General features: G+C 47.3%; 1 protein-coding gene across 1 annotated transcript in view; it reads right to left on the bottom strand.

The window, feature by feature from the left end:
- HORMAD1 (HORMA domain containing 1) overlaps positions 1-17776 on the bottom strand; it is a 974569-nt gene that overhangs the window by 751037 nt on the left and 205756 nt on the right. Inside the window, exon 8 of the mRNA XM_086947457.1 lies at positions 16087-16141. Coding sequence (XP_086803583.1) covers positions 16087-16141 — 55 coding nt within the window. The remainder of the gene's footprint in view (positions 1-16086; positions 16142-17776) is intronic.

The raw sequence follows: 17776 nt of genomic DNA, 5'->3' as shown, positions 1-17776 counted from the left end.
AGACGGCTGGAATGCCAGAAACCGGTCCTCGGAAGCTTTTTTCCGGTCCAGGGAAGACATGGCTTGGCAGTTCGGGCTGGACTGTTCCCATGAGGCACAGGGTCAGACTGATTTGCATATAGCCATGTCTGAACTGGGGTGGCAGAGTGGCCTAAAGAACTGTGATGAATTAAACCCAGATCTTTTGACTGGGTGTGAGTGTTTGATGATTCAGATGCTCCGTCCATCACCACCCCCTTTTGTACCGCTTCTGGCCGCCATAGGTGTGGCAGGGTATGCTCAGACGTGAGTCCCTTGCTCACTTTGCCACTGGATTCAAGCAAGCCGGGCTGAAGATGGCTGGAATGCCAGAAACCGGTCCTCGGAAGCTTGTTTCCCGTCCAGGGAAGACATGGCTTGGCAGTTCGGGCTGGACTGTTCGCATGAGGCACAGGGTCAGACTGATTTGCATGTAGCCATGTCTGAACTGGGGTGGCAGAGTGGGCTAAAGAACGGTGATGGATTAAACCCAGATCTTTTGACTGGGTGTGAGTGTTTGATTGATTCAGATGCTCCGTCCATCACCACCCACTTTTGCACCGCTTCTGGCCACCATAAGTGTGGCAGGGTATGCTCAGACCTGAGTCCCTTGCTCACTTTGCCACTGGATTCAAGCAAGCCGGGCTGAAGACGGCTGGAATGCCAGAAACCGGACCTCGGAAGCTTGTTTCCGGTCCAGGGAAGACATGGCTTGGCAGTTCGGGCTGGACTGTTCCCATGAGGCAAAGCGTCAGACTGATTTGCATATAGCCATGTCTGAACTGGGGTGGCAGAGTGGGCTAAAGAACGGTGATGGATTAAACCCAGATCTTTTGACTGGGTGTGAGTGTTTGATTGATTCAGATGCTCCGTCCATCACCACCCCCTTTTGTACCGCTTCTGGCCGCCATAAGTGTGGCAGGGTATGCTCAGACGTGAGTCCCTTGCTCACTTTGCCACTGGATTCAAGCAAGCCGGGCTGAAGGCGGCTGGAATGCCAGAAACCGGTCCTCGGAAGCTTGTTTCCGATCCAGGCAAGACATGGCTTGGCAGTTCGGGCTGGACTGTTCCCATGAGGCACAGGGTCAGGCTGATTTGCATATAGCCATGTCGGAACTGGGGTGGCAGAGTAGGCTAAAGAACGGTGATGGATTAAACCCAGATCTTTTGACTGGGTGTGAGTGTTTGATTGATTCAGATGCTCCGTCTATCACCACCCCCTTTTGTAGGAAATTAACAACAGCCTCGTCCAGTCCATAGTTCGAAAGAATTGCCCATAGTTTAGATCTATTCACTAGATCGAAGGCGGATGAAAGATCCATTTACGTAAGGTAAATTGGGGACGATCGAGCAACGCTATACTTATCAATATTCAGTTTCAGGTTCAAGCATTGCTCAACCGTCCCCACCTTGCTCCTGAATCCCACCTGACACGGGTCCAATAGACCTGTATCTTCAGTCCACTCTACCACCCTATTAAAGATTATTCGCCCCAACATTTTTAAGGTGTTATCCAAAAGAGAAATTGGACGGTAATTAACTGGATCCGACCTCTCGCCCTTTTTAAAAATTGGAACTATGGTGCTAGTAGCCCAAGTAGTGGGCATGGGTACTGTTGGCAGGCTATTAAAAACATTGAGGAGGATTGGTGCCCATAGATCCGGACTGTGCTTAAGTATATCTATGGGCAGTCCATCGGGACCTGGAGCCTTGTTTCCAAAGGTTCTCTTTGATGGCTATCTCCACCTCATAGAGGTCTATCTCTAAGCCGCGGAGCTGACCAGGGGTAAAGCTAGTTAATTCCTCAGGTGGAGCAGCATAGATTTTGGAAAAATGGGCCTCCCAAGAGGTGCTGGTTATATTGCAGCTAATTGGGGTTAGTTGTTTGCCCATTTCTCGCATTTTTCTAACGGCTGACCAAAAGGGGCCGCTGCTTTTCAAATTTGCGCTCCCAACCAGCGACTCCCATTGTTCTTTTAATAATGCAGCCTTCCTTTCAGCTATGTTAAGTTTATAAAATTTCCTGGTTGCCTGTACCTCCATTGAGCGCCTTGGTTTAGTGGTTAATGCCCTGCGCAATTCCCTGTTTGCTAATGAGCAGGCAGAATTAAACCACCTTGGTTCTTTCCCTTCTTTTGGTAGTGGAACTGACAGAGAGGTTTTTATGGCTAGGCACAGTTTGCCAAAATCATCGATTATCCTATGACAGTTCCCATCCATTTTTAAACAAGAATTATTTAACTGGGGATGTTCCCTATGTACACTTTCCAATATTGTCCCGCTGTCAACTCCCCTCCATTTTAGATGCAAGCCGTCACCCGTGGGTGTAATATCCCTTGCGCCATTTAAGTTGGCGTTTGCCTGGCTAGGGCCTAATTTTAGAGTCACAGTGAGGGGGTTGTGATCACCAAACAATGTTTTTACCACTGTAGATTTTATCACACGGTCTAATAAGTGGGAGGACATAAAGATAAAATCAATGGTGGAGGAGCAATCCCTGCCTCTGAATGTAGGGGCGTAAGGTATACTAGGAATCGGGCTTGTATCCATAGCGTTGGTGAGAGTATACTCAGTTAGTATATTAGCTAATTCAATGCCCCTTCGTTCAGCTTTCTATCCTCAGTCTGCAATTCTTTGGGATTTTTGCATTAAAGTCCCCATTAAAGTCCCCCCCAATTAGAATCCCTGTTTCCTCCCCAGTTTCTAAGCTGGTTTCAAGATTCCGTAAAGTCTTAGAGAGTGCTTCAAAGTTTTTGTTAGGTACAGAATAAAAATCATTGTTATAAAAGTTGATTAAATAAATCCGGGTCTTTCGCTTGAACTCTAAAATCTTTATGTTCGGGTTTCCTCTTGAGAGGTCTCTAATTGCGCCACCGGCCAGTATCTTGATGCCAATGAACAGGCCTCCCACTGCGCGTCCTGAATCAGACTTGGGTGCTGTCACACTAAAGCAATGGTAACCCTCTATATATAAATTCTCAACAGCCCATGTCTCCTGAAACATAATAGTGTCTTTACCATCCAGTAGCTGGACCCATTGTGGGTTTGACAATCTTGGTTCTAATCCTGCTACATTCCAGCTAAGAATGGACAAGTCACAGTAATTGGTATGTCTAATTGACTTGCTTCTGACATTCATAACTGTACTCCGCTTAAAGTTAGTTGGTGTAGGAGATGTAACCTCTTGTGTAGTTGCAGGTGTAGTAATATGATGTTGTATTGCTGTTTCCTGAGTTGTGGTGGTTAGTATTGGGGGTAAGTGTTCCTCATTATCATTGCTTTCATCTTGACATCCGATGTTACTGCCCCTTTTCCCCAGGCAGTCCTGATCTTCTAAATTTGAGAAGGTGTGTTCAAACCGGTTATAGGTTGAGATGTTATATAGGGGCCTCAACTCATACGGACGTAAATTCAAATTTGAATTCGAGCTTAAGTATGGCCTCTCACTATTTATTTATTTATTTATTGCACTTATAAAGCGCGCGATCACCTCAAGAGGCATCCTGGCGCTGGCAGTGGCAAAAAGCAGAGAGGAAGGGCAGTTGGAGGCGGCTGAGGATTAAGGCACGCGTGGAAAAAGCGAAGTTTTTAGCTGCCTTCTGAAAACAGGCAGATCATCAATATGCCTGAGTTCCATGGGCAAGGAATTCCACAGATTAGCCGCAGCCACCCTAAATGACTTGCCTCCAGCTCTAGATCTTTTAAACCTGGGTACAGCCACCACCCTGGCCAGGGAGGAGCGCAGATTACGGGCTGGTGCATACCATGAAAACATCCGTTGGAGGCACACCGGCCCCAACCCATGAAGGGCTTTGAAGGTCAAACACAAGGACTTAAAGGTCACCCTCTCCCTCACTGGGAGCCAGTGTAGCTGCGCCAAAGCCATAGCAGAAGAGGATCTCGGGGGCCAACCTAAGCCAGTTTGGCAGCTGCAGACTGAAGTCTCTGAAGCCTATCCAAAAGATAGCTCTGGGACTCCAGCAAAAGGGCGTTGCAGTAATCTAACCTGCTTAGCACAGTGCAGCGTACCACCTCTATCCGTGCCGTAGGTGGTAACAAGGGCAGGCTTTTTCTCAGAGGGCGAATGATTGCCATACAACTGGCTACCACCTTAGAGACCTGCGCCTCCAAGGAAAGGTCGCTGTTGAACATGACCCCCAGGTTTCGAACTGCCCTCACCGGCAAAGCCAATGAGGTGAAGTCCTTCGGCCAGAAGTTGTCAGGTAAGGAAGGACTTATCCTAGGCCGAGGGCAATAAAGCACCTCGGTCTTCCCAGAGTTAAATTGCAGCGAGTTAGCTTCCAGCCATTCTGCAGTTGCTCGCATACAGCTGTGGAATTCCTCCAAGGGGGTAAGGTCATCCCCCTCCAAGGTCAGAATCAGCTGTGTCTCATCTGCATAGTTGACAATTTCGATCTTAAAATGTTTGATGACCGCTATTAAGGGCTTCATATAGATGTTGAAAAGAACTGGGCTAACTGCCGAGCCCTGTGGAACGCCATGCGAGACATTGGAGAAGGCGGATTGAAAGGGTGGAAGGGATACAGCCTGTCCCCTGCCTTGAAGAAAGGACTCGAACCATCGTAGGGCATTCCCCACAACTCCAACATCTCTCAGCCTGCCCAGCAGAATATCATGGTTCACCGTGTCGAAGGCGGCAGACAGTTCAAGCAGGAGCAGAACCCCTGCCTGTCCCCTGTCTGTCCGCCAACGAAGCTCGTCCAGTACTGTCACCAGGGCCGTCTCGGTGCCATGAGCTGGACGAAAGCCAAATTGTGTTTCGTCCAAGAGCTTGTTCCGTTCGAGATGTTTAGAGAGGGTACCTGCCACTACCCGCTCTACAATCTTAGCTGGATAGGGTAGAAGCGAAATCGGCATAAAGTTCTTAAGAGAGTCCGGGTCAAGGGAGGGCTTTTTTAGTAAGGGGGGTCACTATTGCTTGTTTCCATTGCGATGGAACCCTGCCCGTGGCAAGAGACAGGTTACAAACTCGCCTGAGCGTCGGGAAGAGCTCCGGCTCATATTCCTTCCAGATTTTTAATGGAATCGGGTCCAGCGGGGACCCGGATGTTATACCAAGGGCCACTTCCCTAAACTCTTCCGCTGACATCTGTGCAAATTCTGCAAGGGGCTCAACTCCTCCCAATGCAGGTCGAATATCAGGCATCAGCAGGCTGCCACCGTCAGTAGTTACCAATGAAGGTTCAGACCTCACTCCCAATTCATCAATAATCTATTTAATTTTGTCCTGAAAAAATCTAGCTAGATTCTCACAGAGCTCCCGTGAAGGAGGGAAATCGATCCTCACACACTCTGGACTAATAAGATTATTCAGGATATTAAAAATACTGCGGGAGCTATTTGGGGCCTCAAGGATCACCCTCGAGAAATGATCCACCTTAGCTCTATGAATCTCCTTCTTGTATTCCCCTCACTTGATTTTCCAGTTCAGCTTATCCCTATCCAAGTATGCATGCCTCCACTTTCTCTCTGCCTGTCTACATTCCTACTATGGTTGTGCGGAGGCATAATGGGGAAGTATGGGTGTGGCATCGGGTGTCCCAGGAATGGGGCCTGATAGCGCTGAACTGGGCCATTCATTAAACCAAGATCTTGATTCAGTTGGTGAGATGGGAATAAATCCCTGATGCCAAGTTTTGGATCCTGATAACGTTGTTCATGGGGTTAGAGTTTGGGGCTAGGTGTCTGTAAAAGTAACCCAGGGGAAGCAGGGTCATAATAAATTCCCACGGGGAGGGTAGTGGTGCATTAGCAAGGGTTTTTTGAGCCCATTGAGGGGGCCTAAAGTTTATAACTATGCAGTCCCCATAAAACTTTTTTCTCAGCGGGCCCACCCACCCGACTCTTTGTGTTTGAATAATCTCCCTTGCTCCTTCCATTGGGAAATTACAATTTATAGATAACCAATGGCAAATCCTGCTTTTAAGAGTGGTATGGTTTTCCTCTTGGTCATTCTTTAATTTGGGCACGTTGACTAAAACCAGCACATGCCCCGCATTCAGGCGGCAGGCTGATGCGGGGTGGGAATCTTCCTCGTGTTGCTTGCCATGTTTAGTTCGGATTAAACTGTGGGGCGGTTTTGGACATCATTCTTAGATTGTCGGGTTGGGACCCTTTTGCTTTTATCAGCATTATGATCCGTCCCTTCCAAACTAGCTACCTTAGTCGTGTTTGGATTAGGGGCATGTTTAGTTAGAGGTTGGCTTTTGCTTGTGCTAGGTACGGGCATCGTTGGAGTTGGTTTGTTATGGCCAACTGTGTTTGTGTTAGCACCATTATTTCTGGCCTTGGTTCCACCTAGACTCCCCACGTTGGGTTTGTTTATTATAGTCTGCCCTATGCCCAATTTTGCTACATGGTCATCCAACACTCTCAGCCTCTTATCCATGTTTAGGATTTGTTGATTCATTGGACCTAAAAGGGTAGACAATAATGTCTCCATCCTCCCCCAGAATCCTTCGTTCCCCAATGCTACATTGGCTTCTATGGCAAGGGTATCAGTTCCAATAAGTTGGTCTTCCCCCTTATCCCTTTTCCGCTCTACGGGGGCAGGAATCCTCCGACGTTGCTTGCGCCCACCCTTGTTTCTCTGTGTTTTTGGCGATAACTCAGTGTCTAGGTGCTTCAGTTTTCTTTTAGCTTTTTGGCCCCGGGTTCGCACAGGAATGCTGTCACTTTTGTCCCCCTCAGTGTTTGATGTGTCAAGATCCGTACCATCTAAATGTACATGATCGTTTACCAGTGGTGCGCTAGAGTCTTGACTAATGTTCATATCAGACCTGAGCATATTGGGAGTTGATGATAACCTGCTACCTGGGGTAAATTGTGCCGGGGGGCCGTGTCCACAACTATGCAGTTCTCGTTAGAGTCTGTGCCTGGAAGCCCTGCATGAGATGCGGCAAGTAAGGGGTCCATTGAGTTGTCTTGATTCAGAAGGAGAGGGGGCAGACTTGATGGAAGCGAAAAGCGCCTTTCAGTGTTCTGAATGGCAGTAGCAACAACATCGATGGTCTTCTGAAGCATTTTGTCAATGGCGGTCAAACTTGGCAGCAGGGTGGTGGCGGTTGGTAAAGCCAATTTGTGCACGTCTTTTGGCCTGTGTACTGCCGGTGTCCTTTTTCCCATGATTGCGTTTAGTCTAGATCAGTTATGTGACAAATGTTTTAGCAATAAAGTATGCTTTTATCACTGACCTGATGGCAATCCCGGGAGGAATTAGGAAAGATGGAAAAGGCCAGCCAAGGGGGATGGCCCAGCCCAGCCTCTTCTGGCCTCAGAGGGCCCGCCCTTTGCCCGGGCTTCGCCCGGCTCGTCCCGCGCGCGTCCTCGCAGGACGAGGAAGCAGGCAGTGTTTTATGCGCCTCCTGGCGCTGGATGATGAGGGGGCGGTGTCCTGGTGTCGAGGCTGCTGGGTGTTGTGGTCCCGACCCGACCAGCGGAGCCAAGCCCGGCCAGTCACGGAGTGCTGAGTAGCACGGCGGAGCTAAGCCCGGCCGCCACAGGGGAGCAGGAGACTCTGGAGACGCCTCAGCGGAGCAAGGTAGGCTCGGCCGGCGTGCAAACCCCTTCAAAAGCTGCCACCAGGTCCTCGGCAGCAGGCAGTGTTTTATGCGCCTCCTGGCGCTGGATGATGAGGGGGCGGTGTCCTGGCGTCGAGGGTGTTGCGGTCCCGACCTGACCGGCGAAGCCAAGCCCGTCCAGTCAGGGAGTGCAGAGTAGCACGGCGGAGCTAAGCCCGGCCGCCACACAGGAGCAGAAGACTCTGGAGACGCCTCAGCAGAGCAAGGTAGGCTCGGTTGGCGTGCAAACCCCTTCAAAAGCTGCCACCAGGTCCTCGGCAGCAGGCAGTGTTTTATGCGCCTCCTGTCGCTGGATGATGAGGGGGAAGGTGTCCTGGCGTCGAGGCTGCTGGGTGTTGTGGTCCCGACCCGACCGGCGGAGCCAAGCCCGGCCAGTCAGGGAGTGCAGAGTACCACGGCGGAGCTAAGCCCGGCCGCCACGCGGGAGCAGGAGACTCTGGAGACGCCTCAGCGGAGCAAGGTAGGCTCGGCCGGCGTGCAAACCTCTTCAAAAGCTGCACAGCACAGTTAAAGATTATCAATCATGGAAAGACTCTGTTTTTCTCTTCTGAGATCAAAGTGAAAGAATACCTTGATTCTCTATGTCTGTAGGTGGGTGTTGCTTAAAACATGTGGTAGGGTTTAGGTAAGTCGAGCTGCAGTGGTGTGGGCCCGGCCAATGTTTGATTCTCTTTATATTCACGTTTTTTGGGCAATTGTTTTTGGGTTTGTTATTGTTTTGAGCTTATTTCGGATGTGGGCTCCATAATACTAGTAGATAATTGTATCAATTTATATTCGTTCTCACTGCTGTCACTGCGCTCCATCACCTGCACAGACTAGGTCTGGGCGCCTCACGGAGAGGGGAGAGTATGGGGGGGTGGGGTGGAGGTAGAAGGGGGCAGAATGGGAGGGGGTGGGGTGAGGGTGGAGATTGGGGGTGGCTGGGTGGAAAAAGGGGGAAAAATTGAAGTGGTACAGTCTAGGGCAAAGTCATGAAGTGATGGATAACAATATGTTGAAGGACTTAATTTTCGAGTTTAAAGCACAATGTAATGGCAAACATTAGAATATGTACTATAAACGAGGGAGGCCTGAACGACTGGAAGAAGAGACAGAGGTTGGCATATCTGGTAAAGCTTGAAAGAATTGATTTTCTCTGTATACAGGAGACCCATCTCCCATGGGCCAAACGTAGGCAACTTTTTCTGAGTGGTTTTGAATTAGTTGTATGCTCGACTCAAACATCTACAATCTGGGGTGTCGCTATTCTAATTCGAGCATCTTTGGGTAAGGCAACGAAAGTAAAAGCAGATAGCAATGGGAGATGAGCAATAGCCGAATTAGAACTGGGCTTTACGATATGTGTAACCTATGGCTCAAATCTGGATGAGCCCGAGATGTTTGACTTCCTTGAAGTTGAATTAGTGGAGTGGCCTACCCCGCTGATAATAGCAGGGGATCTTAATATTTCGGCTGATTGGCCCGGCTCTGCACCATATGCCGGCCGCAAGCCTAAGGTTTTTTAATCTGTACAGTCCCTGCTGGGCTCCCATTGGCTGCAGGATGTTTGGGGGGTTAAATTTCCTCTGGATTATGGGTTTACTTATTTTTCTAACCCAGCTCAGAGGTATACAAAGTTGGACTATTTCTTTATCTCCTCGTCCGAAGTATCTAAAGTTGATATTATCAAACTCCCCAGATTGGTCTCAGACCATAACCCCTTAATTTTATCTTATGATTTAGGCCGTTTGGAAAGGAAAAGAAACTCCTGGTCTTTCGAGAAAAAGCTGCTCGCTGATATTAGATTCACGGATCACGTGAAAAAATGGGTAATACAGTTCTTTGCAGCAAACAGATACAGCACCTCTAGGAATATGGTCTGGGAAACCTTCAAAGCGGCTCTGAGGGGCGAGACTATCAGCTGCTCTGCCAGGTTGAGAAGGGAAGATAGGGGCAAGGTTGATGCTTTAATGTTGGAATTGGTGAAAGCTGAAGAACAACATGTAAAGGATATAGCTATTGGGGTGAATAGTATTGAAAGTCAGAATGTACTCTTAGCAGTAAAAGTGGCACTCAAAAAAGAGGTAACCTCGAAGGCCATAGGGGAGTTTCAGACCAATAGGGCCAAAAGATACGAAACCGGGGAGCAAGCAGGGAGAGCGCTTGCTCTCCGGTTAAGGCAAGAAAAGGCTAGGAACACTATTGTTCGTATCGAAGAGGATGGGGTAGAGTATACGGAAGTCAAGGATATCCTTAAGGTATTTGAGAATTTTTATCAGCGGCTCTATGATTATGAAGCATCGGGTAAAAAACCTCGGGAGGGACTTTGAGACTCTGGCCCGCAATTAGAAGAAGCAATTAAAAAGGAACTCGATGAAGATATCACATTAATTGAGATTACGACAGCACTGCGGGAATTAGCTTCCGGGAAACCTTCAGGTCCCGATGGGATTCCCCTTGAAGTATATAAAGTTATCGAAGCAGAAATTGCCCCACTTTTACTAGATCTTTTTAATGGGGTCATGTATTCTGGTTTGATACCGGACTCTTGGAAAGAGACAAATATTGTAATCTTTCACAAAAGGGGCAACCGGTGGAAATGGCAGGATCTTATCGCCCCACATCTTTGATCAATTCCGACACAAAACTTTATTCAAAAATTTGGGCAAAAAGGTTGAGCAGGATCATTGGCAGTCTCGTATCCCCGTGGCAGCATGGGTTTGTCCCCGGTAGGGGTACAACTGACCATACATGCAGGGCAATAACATTGTTTGACGTCCTGGCTGCTACGGGGGGGGGGAGATGGCCATGATCCTGCTCGACGCAGAGAAGGCGTTCGATCGTGTGGATTGGAGCTTTCTCTGGGGCGTTTTGGCGGCGAGAGGATTTGGCCCTAACATTATTGGAGCCCTTAAGGCAATGTACGTAAACCCTGTAGCCAGGGTGATGGTCATGGGTGAGAAATCGGGGGTGATTAACATCAAGAGGGGGACTCTTCAGGGGTGCCCCTGCTCCCCTATCCTCTTTGCCCTAACTAATCCACAACAGTCCCTCCCTATTTTGGGTGAGATGGCTAAAGTGTTCGGTAGTGAGTCAGGGTATCTATTAAATGAAACCAAAACTCAGATTATATGTTCCAAGAATATTATCAAAACTGACTACAGATTTGTGGATTCCGCCACATATTTAGGGGTTAAAATTAACGCCTCTGTAGAAAAAATTGTCGCCGAGAATTACCTGCCGCTTATTAAAAACATTGAAGTTGAATTAAAGAGAATAGGCGTGCTCCATCTCTCTCTGGTAGGCAGGGTGAATGCTTTAAAAATGCCTATGTTTCCTAGAGTGCTGTATCTGTTCCGTACCATCCCATTACTGATGGAGGATAAAATTATTAAACATCTGGAATCCTTCTTTATCAGATTTGTGAGGCAATATGGAAGGGTAAGGCGCTCCACTAACTTAATGTCGTTACCTAGAGAAAGGGGTGGGATGGCTCTCCCGAATTTAAGATTATATCATTGGGCCTGTCTCCTGATTCAAATGACTACCCTAGTTCAGGCCGAATCTGAAACTGTTACAGTGCCCGAGACTTTAGATGGAAGGGAGCCCCCCAGATTTTTAGGATGCTTTTGGGTGGCAAGCCATCAGGTTTGCTGCAGTGTGAGTTAGAGCGACGCTTTTATCAAAAAAACACAATTGAAGACACTGTATGGGGCTTGGCAGGCGTGGAAAGCTATCCTGAAATTCTTTAATGTCCCAAAATTAAATCCTTATCTACAATTGGGTAACTCGTCCATCTTCCCCCAATTAAAAACCGATAGAAATCTGCAGGAGTGGAAGAGAATGGGGATCCTATCTCTGGGAGATATATTGGAAGGAGATAAGATCTTGGGATTCGAGATACTGCAGGATGGATACGGTATTCCAGGAAGCCATTGGCTTTTATATGGTCAAGTTGCTCGTATGATCGGGCTATTAGGCCTAGGGTCCCATCGACAGTTGACTTTCCGGTGATTGAGATATTACGCAGAGGCTGTAAGAAGATCAAAACTGTTTATGGCTGTTTAGTGGAACGAATTCAGGATGACATTGAGAAGGTGGAGTGTAATTGGGCTTTAAAACTGGGGGATCCAGATGTGGATGTGGATCTTTCCCTCTCACTGAACAAAAAGGTATTTCGGGCTTCCAACCTTCGGGCGCAACAAGACTATTTTTAATTTGTACCACACGCCTGCTAAGTTAAGCGCCTGGGGTATAAGGGAAAACGACAATTGCCCCAGATGTAATGAAAGTCATGCTGATATAACACATATGTTCTTTTTCTGTAATCGGTTGGATTCTGTTAAAAGTGAGATAATGACATTTTGGGAGGGGCTGCTAGGTCATGTCATCGATCTATCCCCTACACTAATGCTGCTTGGTAATGACTCTAAGCTGGGCTTGGGGGAGGACGAAAGGGCCTTAGTGTTTTTATCTGTTGCAGTACTCCGAATTTTAATCTCTGTAGCTTGGAAGGATGCGATTGCCCCGTCCTTCCAGATGTGGCTATCCAGATTGTTGGGAATTCATAACATTGAGTTATGCCTGTACGAATTTAAAGGTAGTAGAAATCGTGAGAAGGGTGAGCGCCTTTGGGCCCCAGGAACAAACTGGAGGGCTGCCAGAGTATGATGGGTCTTAAAGAAATTGCTGTCTTATGGTGTGATAGGTTCTTTTAATGAAATGTCTTTTATTACTAATCTTTTATTCCTTCCGTTAAGGTTTTATCGCAGAATTTGTGTAAATATATCAATTGCTCGATTTGTGCTGCGACCATGTATGTAATATTGTATGAATTATGTCCTTTTATGTACCACATTCCCAATAAAAATATAAGGAAAAATAAAAGGGGGTAAGTCCACATTTCATTCTCCTTCTGTGTCCGAAAAAGCCCAGCTAGACCCAGACGTGCTTCCATTGGCGCCAGATGGTCTCAGTGCTGCAAAGTAGTTGGCCATCTTGAGCGCCTCCAGTATGCCATGTGTGGACATGTCCTCTGAGGGCCCCACCACTTGCAGCCATCTTCGGCTTCGTCATCTCTTGCTCTTTGGTCCCAGGGGCGTCTGCCATGGCGCACCAGTCGGGTCTGCCCCATGCATTTCGAGCCACTCCCAAACAAGTGCAGGATTATCTAAAAAGAAGGAGTTATTGTCCACAATGAGTTTAGATCGGGCAGGGAATCGTAACATATAGCCCTTTCTCCGCTTCCATGAACGAGGCCCTGCGCTTTGCACCCCCATAGTGTAATCCTGGTAGATAGGCACTGACACATTTTCAACTTGAAATCCACCAGCTTCTCGGGAGTGCTGCAGGATAAGGTCTCTATCACGATAGTGCAGTGGCATGCCACTACTGGTGCACCCTATCTAAAGCAAAAAATTAAGACAAACCATGAGGGGCCACCTCCATCTAACGCCTTGTTTGACGGTATTGAATCATGTCCAGGCCATTCACCTTTTCTGGCAGCCCCACTATCCGTATATTGTTTTGCCGGCTGCGTCCCTTCGCATCCTTCGCTCAACAATCCAGGGCGTCCATCCTCTTAGTAAGGTCATGCACATGGGTCTCCAACGCCTCTAGTCTCCTCAGGACCACTGAAACCTCCGTCTCAGCCACTCCGGCGCTCAACTTACGATGATCATCTCTGAGAATCCGATAGTCCACCACAAGTGACTCAATTTTGTGCTCCAAAAAGTCCTTGGACTTGTTAATTGCCTCCAACATCTGCGCCAGGCTAGTGCCTCATGCTCCCCAGGGGTGGGCCCCTCGGCGCCTCCTGCTGAGTCAGTCTGTGGTTCGCCCTGTGGTGAGTTGAACTCCAGGTTGGATCTGGAGCCCAACGCACACTCCTTTTGTGTTCCAGAGCAGACCAATCACAGGGGCAGATGCCTACACTGATCTCGGTAGGATAGCAGCCTCCATCAAGCCAGGCTCTGAGGACTCCTCATGCGTCACAGCCTTGCAGATGCTGCAGTCTCATCATCACAGTCTCTACTGACCCTCAGGGCAGGGGGATCACTGCCATATACGGAAGGGCAGACAGGGTTCTGAATGCCAGACTCGCCGGCAAAGATCTCCAATGCAATGGATCTTTGCAGCCTGCCCCCACTTCGCAATACCAGCCAGTACCATAAACTGCAGCTACCTCCTCATGTAGCCAATCTGGTGTGGGGGTAACCCCAGCTGTGCCGCAGCACAGTCTCGCCAGGAGCACCCTCCGTACTGGCTAAGGCGACCTCCAATTGGGGTCTCCTGTAGGTCTACTCACACCTGCTACGTCATGCTAGGGCCACAGCCCCTGTGCAGCATCATAGGGAGGAGGGGCCTCTATCCTATCTGGCTTAACGCGGCTTCCCCTGTGTCACTGTGAGCCTACTCAGGGGGTCGCTGCATTCTCCGTGGCTCCCCCTGGGCATTTGTGGCACCACCCTTCTGGTCAAGGACCCACGGACTAATCTCCCGGTCCTCCCACCATCTTGCTCGGGGCCTGCTTTAATCCCGAGTGTTCCAGCACCTCTTGCTTGCCCCTGCACTTCTCCCTCTGGATGCCAGGCGCTCAGGACACAGCAATAACAGGGCAGCAGGCGGAGAGCTCATTCAGTGTCTGCCCATCTTCCGCGGTCGCAAGTCACGACCTACCCTCTCCCCTGAGAGAACTCCGATGATACCACCTTTATACTATCTCTCAACATGAATAAATATTTCTCACCATGAAGATCCATTTGACTCCATCAATTAATGTCTATACTGGCTCCCAATCAGCCTTTATACTGGGTGATTAAGGAATTGCACACATTTCCATTTCTGTCAGGTAGCAGGCACCCTGGTGAGAAGGCATGCTTCTTCTTTAACTATTTATCTATCTCTCTGTTTCACATCACAGGAGCACCTCCGTGTAGAGGCTGCAGACGACATCAGGAAGTCCTGGAGGCTTCAACCCACAGTGGACTCTGGAGCACTGGGGGACCTCGCTGGGGACGTAGGCGTTGGTGCAGTGGTGGTTCCAGGGATCGGGTTTTTTTGTCCTCAGCAGGCTCAGAGTCTATCTTGGGAGTTTCTTTTGAACAGATCTGCTGTTCACAGAAGATATGGTCATGTTGAAAGTAGTCAGTCCTCTCAATGATTCTGGAGGTTGCTGGCTGCCGGGCAAGGCGAAATTTGGCGCAGGATCTCTGGAAACTGCAGACGGGCCGGTAGGGCTGGGGCCAAGTCAGTTCCACTCTGCAGTCTCCTCTGCTGGGCGTCTTCTTTCGTCCTTCTTCACAGGTCGCGGGAATCTGTATTCTTGGTTCAGGGCTGCCCCCTAAATACTGTATTTAGGGGGCGTTTTAGGGGTCTCAAGGTCAGTAGCCAAATGGCTACTGACCTTAGGGTGACTACACCCTTGGTATGCTCACCCCACGTGGGGGACTGGGCACAATCCCTAATCCTGATTGGAGAGTGCCCGCCATCTGCAAGATGGCGGGCACTGAAGAGTGGGCCTTGCCTCCCCACCTGAGGGGTGGGGTTGGCAGAGGTGGGCACACCTATGGGCTGTGCTAATTTTTCCCGGCTGTTTCCCCGCTCCTGGTAGCAAGAGAGGCTGGGGGTCGCGTTACAAAGGCGGCAAGGCCTTTGAAGCTCCCCTGTCACAGATGGCTCTTCCTGACCTGGGGGAGGTGTGACCACCTCCGCCCAGGAAGGGCATTGTTTCTGGGCTCAGGGAGCTATGGCTCCCACCCTAGGGGTCCAGAAACATGCTTGTGGTGCCAGTCAGGGAACACACCAGAGGCTGGTCGTTTTTCAGGAGGCATCTTTAAGATGCCCTCTGCTTGCATTTCTCATTAAATCCCACACATGCATCAGTGTGAGTTTAATGTGCTGCGACGTTTGATACCAAACTTCCCAGTTTTCAGTAAAGCCGTCATGGTGCTGTTGAGTTCGTAATGACAAACTACCAGTACCATATACTCTTAATGAATACCTGCTGAATTGCGTGGAGGGCACGCCAGCTATTCTTTTATCGAAAGGGAGGCACTTTCAAGTTTTTTAATATAAAACCTGGGATTTCATTTTATTTGCAAGGTGACTTATTGACAAAAAGCATGTAATGTTGCTGACAGGCATTGTGTTTTGTAAACGTAGTAAATCTTTATGACAACTAGTGCTTATGATTAATAATACTAACAGATCCAAACCTGTGTTAAAATGTATAATGATTACAGGAATATTTGCAGGTTAATAAAAGAAGCAAGGCTAGAGAACCTTCATCAGGCAACATGCAGGGAAGTAGAATGGTATTCAGCAAAGATAAATCTTTGGCCTAAGGACTGTAGGCTGCCACGCTGCATGTCCTATTCTATTTGGCATTCGTTCAAGTAAAGAGTTACAATTCTAACAAATACAAAAACTCTTTGTACGTAGCCTAAAATATTAGGGAGTAAAACAATTATGTACAATACCATACCACGGCATTCCTTTGCATCTGAGCTGTCGCCATGTCAAAACGGTTTTTCTTTGTCCTGCTTCACAAAAACAAACACAACTAAATCATTATTGAACACCTTAATCTTCATATCAAATAGCAAAATGTCTCAACAAAAAAGTGCATGTTTACTTTCGACAGTATGAAAGAACACATTAACTTACTGGGGTCACACATCAGACTACACTTAAACAAGATACACATGGCCAAGTTCTTGAAGTAAAGGTAGGGGAAAGTAATCGACGTTTTCGTCTGAACTTGTGGGAAATTTTGACTTTATTGGATTCATAACGAATCTTTGGAGTAGTCGTGCAAATCTTAAACGCTTGTAGAGTTCCAGGAGTATTCCAACTTTGCACAATGTGCTCGTGTTGAAATGCCACTGGGTAGAAAAATCTAAATAAATAAGCAGGAATGATCAGTAGCATATAGTTCGTTATTTCAAAGTTCTGTTCTTATTGTTTTATTTTAAATATATATATATATATATATATATATATATATATATATATATATATATATATATATATATATATATATATATATATAAACCCGAAAATGATCTACAATCCATAAAGGCTTTGCACGTTTCTACTGCTCAACTTCTTCACAAATGCCTCAACACACACACAGTGACTGCCAGCCACTTGAACATCATGCAGACAACACCGGCAAGCAGATGCAGACCCTACCATTACTGACACATGTCCTTCCACATGACAATCTGCGCGATCAACTGTAGCACAAACTGGACAATCACAACCATTTACGTATTTCTAAATATAATGTCTTCCAGTACAAGCTATTATCTAAGTCACTCTCTGTCCTGATGAGAGCACTGTAAATTATTAACACAGTCGTGAAGCGTCGAAATTTCAAGTTGGTTAATGTGTGACAGAAACAGGAATTTAGATTTGGGACCACGACTAACACTGCAATAGAAGCCTCTCTTATTCCTAGAAGCCACCTCAACTTCTCCAACATATGGGAATATTTTAATTGGCATGAAATTGCTGGTTGCAGAGATCTGCTAGTGCGAATCAGACACACTATAAGAGGGGTCTGCCTGAAGGCTAGTACAAGTTATACAAAAAGTATTATAATCAAACAAGCCAATGTCCGATTCCCTCCATTTATACATTGGACTTACTACTTACAATTGAGCTTATGCTTGTGATAAGTTTTTTTTTTGTGTGTGACTTTTCATGATTAATTGTCACACTTTGGGGAACATAACATGATCAATGCCATGTGATGGTGAACAATGAATAAACAAGTGCCCTACAAGGAAATCATTTCTAGAAAGATTTGGCACAAAGAGGTTCAGTCATATGTTTCAAAGGAACGAAATTATACAAATGATTTTGTAACAACTAAAGAAACACATACAACTAAAGATGCAGATGTTTCAGATTTGCATTTGAAGCACTGGATTCAAGAGACCGATTATCATGCTGTAGTCAAACAAAAGGTGGTCCAAGTGACGACGCAGTGAGAAGTGAAAATCAGTGAGCCTTAACAAATAATGGAAAAAGAGCAAGGAGAGATAAGTATTTACATATCTACAAATGGCCAATACCCATGGATTTTAAGACTGAAACAATTATAAACACAATGATATGAGCATTTGAGTTTGAGTATCCAACAGTGAATGATATGGGTGAGCCTATGA

The sequence above is a fragment of the Lissotriton vulgaris genome, chromosome 12, assembly GCF_964263255.1.
Source record: "Lissotriton vulgaris chromosome 12, aLisVul1.2, whole genome shotgun sequence".
Taxonomy (NCBI): Eukaryota; Metazoa; Chordata; class Amphibia; order Caudata; family Salamandridae; genus Lissotriton; species Lissotriton vulgaris.
The sequence above is the reverse complement of the archived record's forward strand: the minus strand, read 5'-3'. Positions and strand labels throughout refer to the sequence as shown.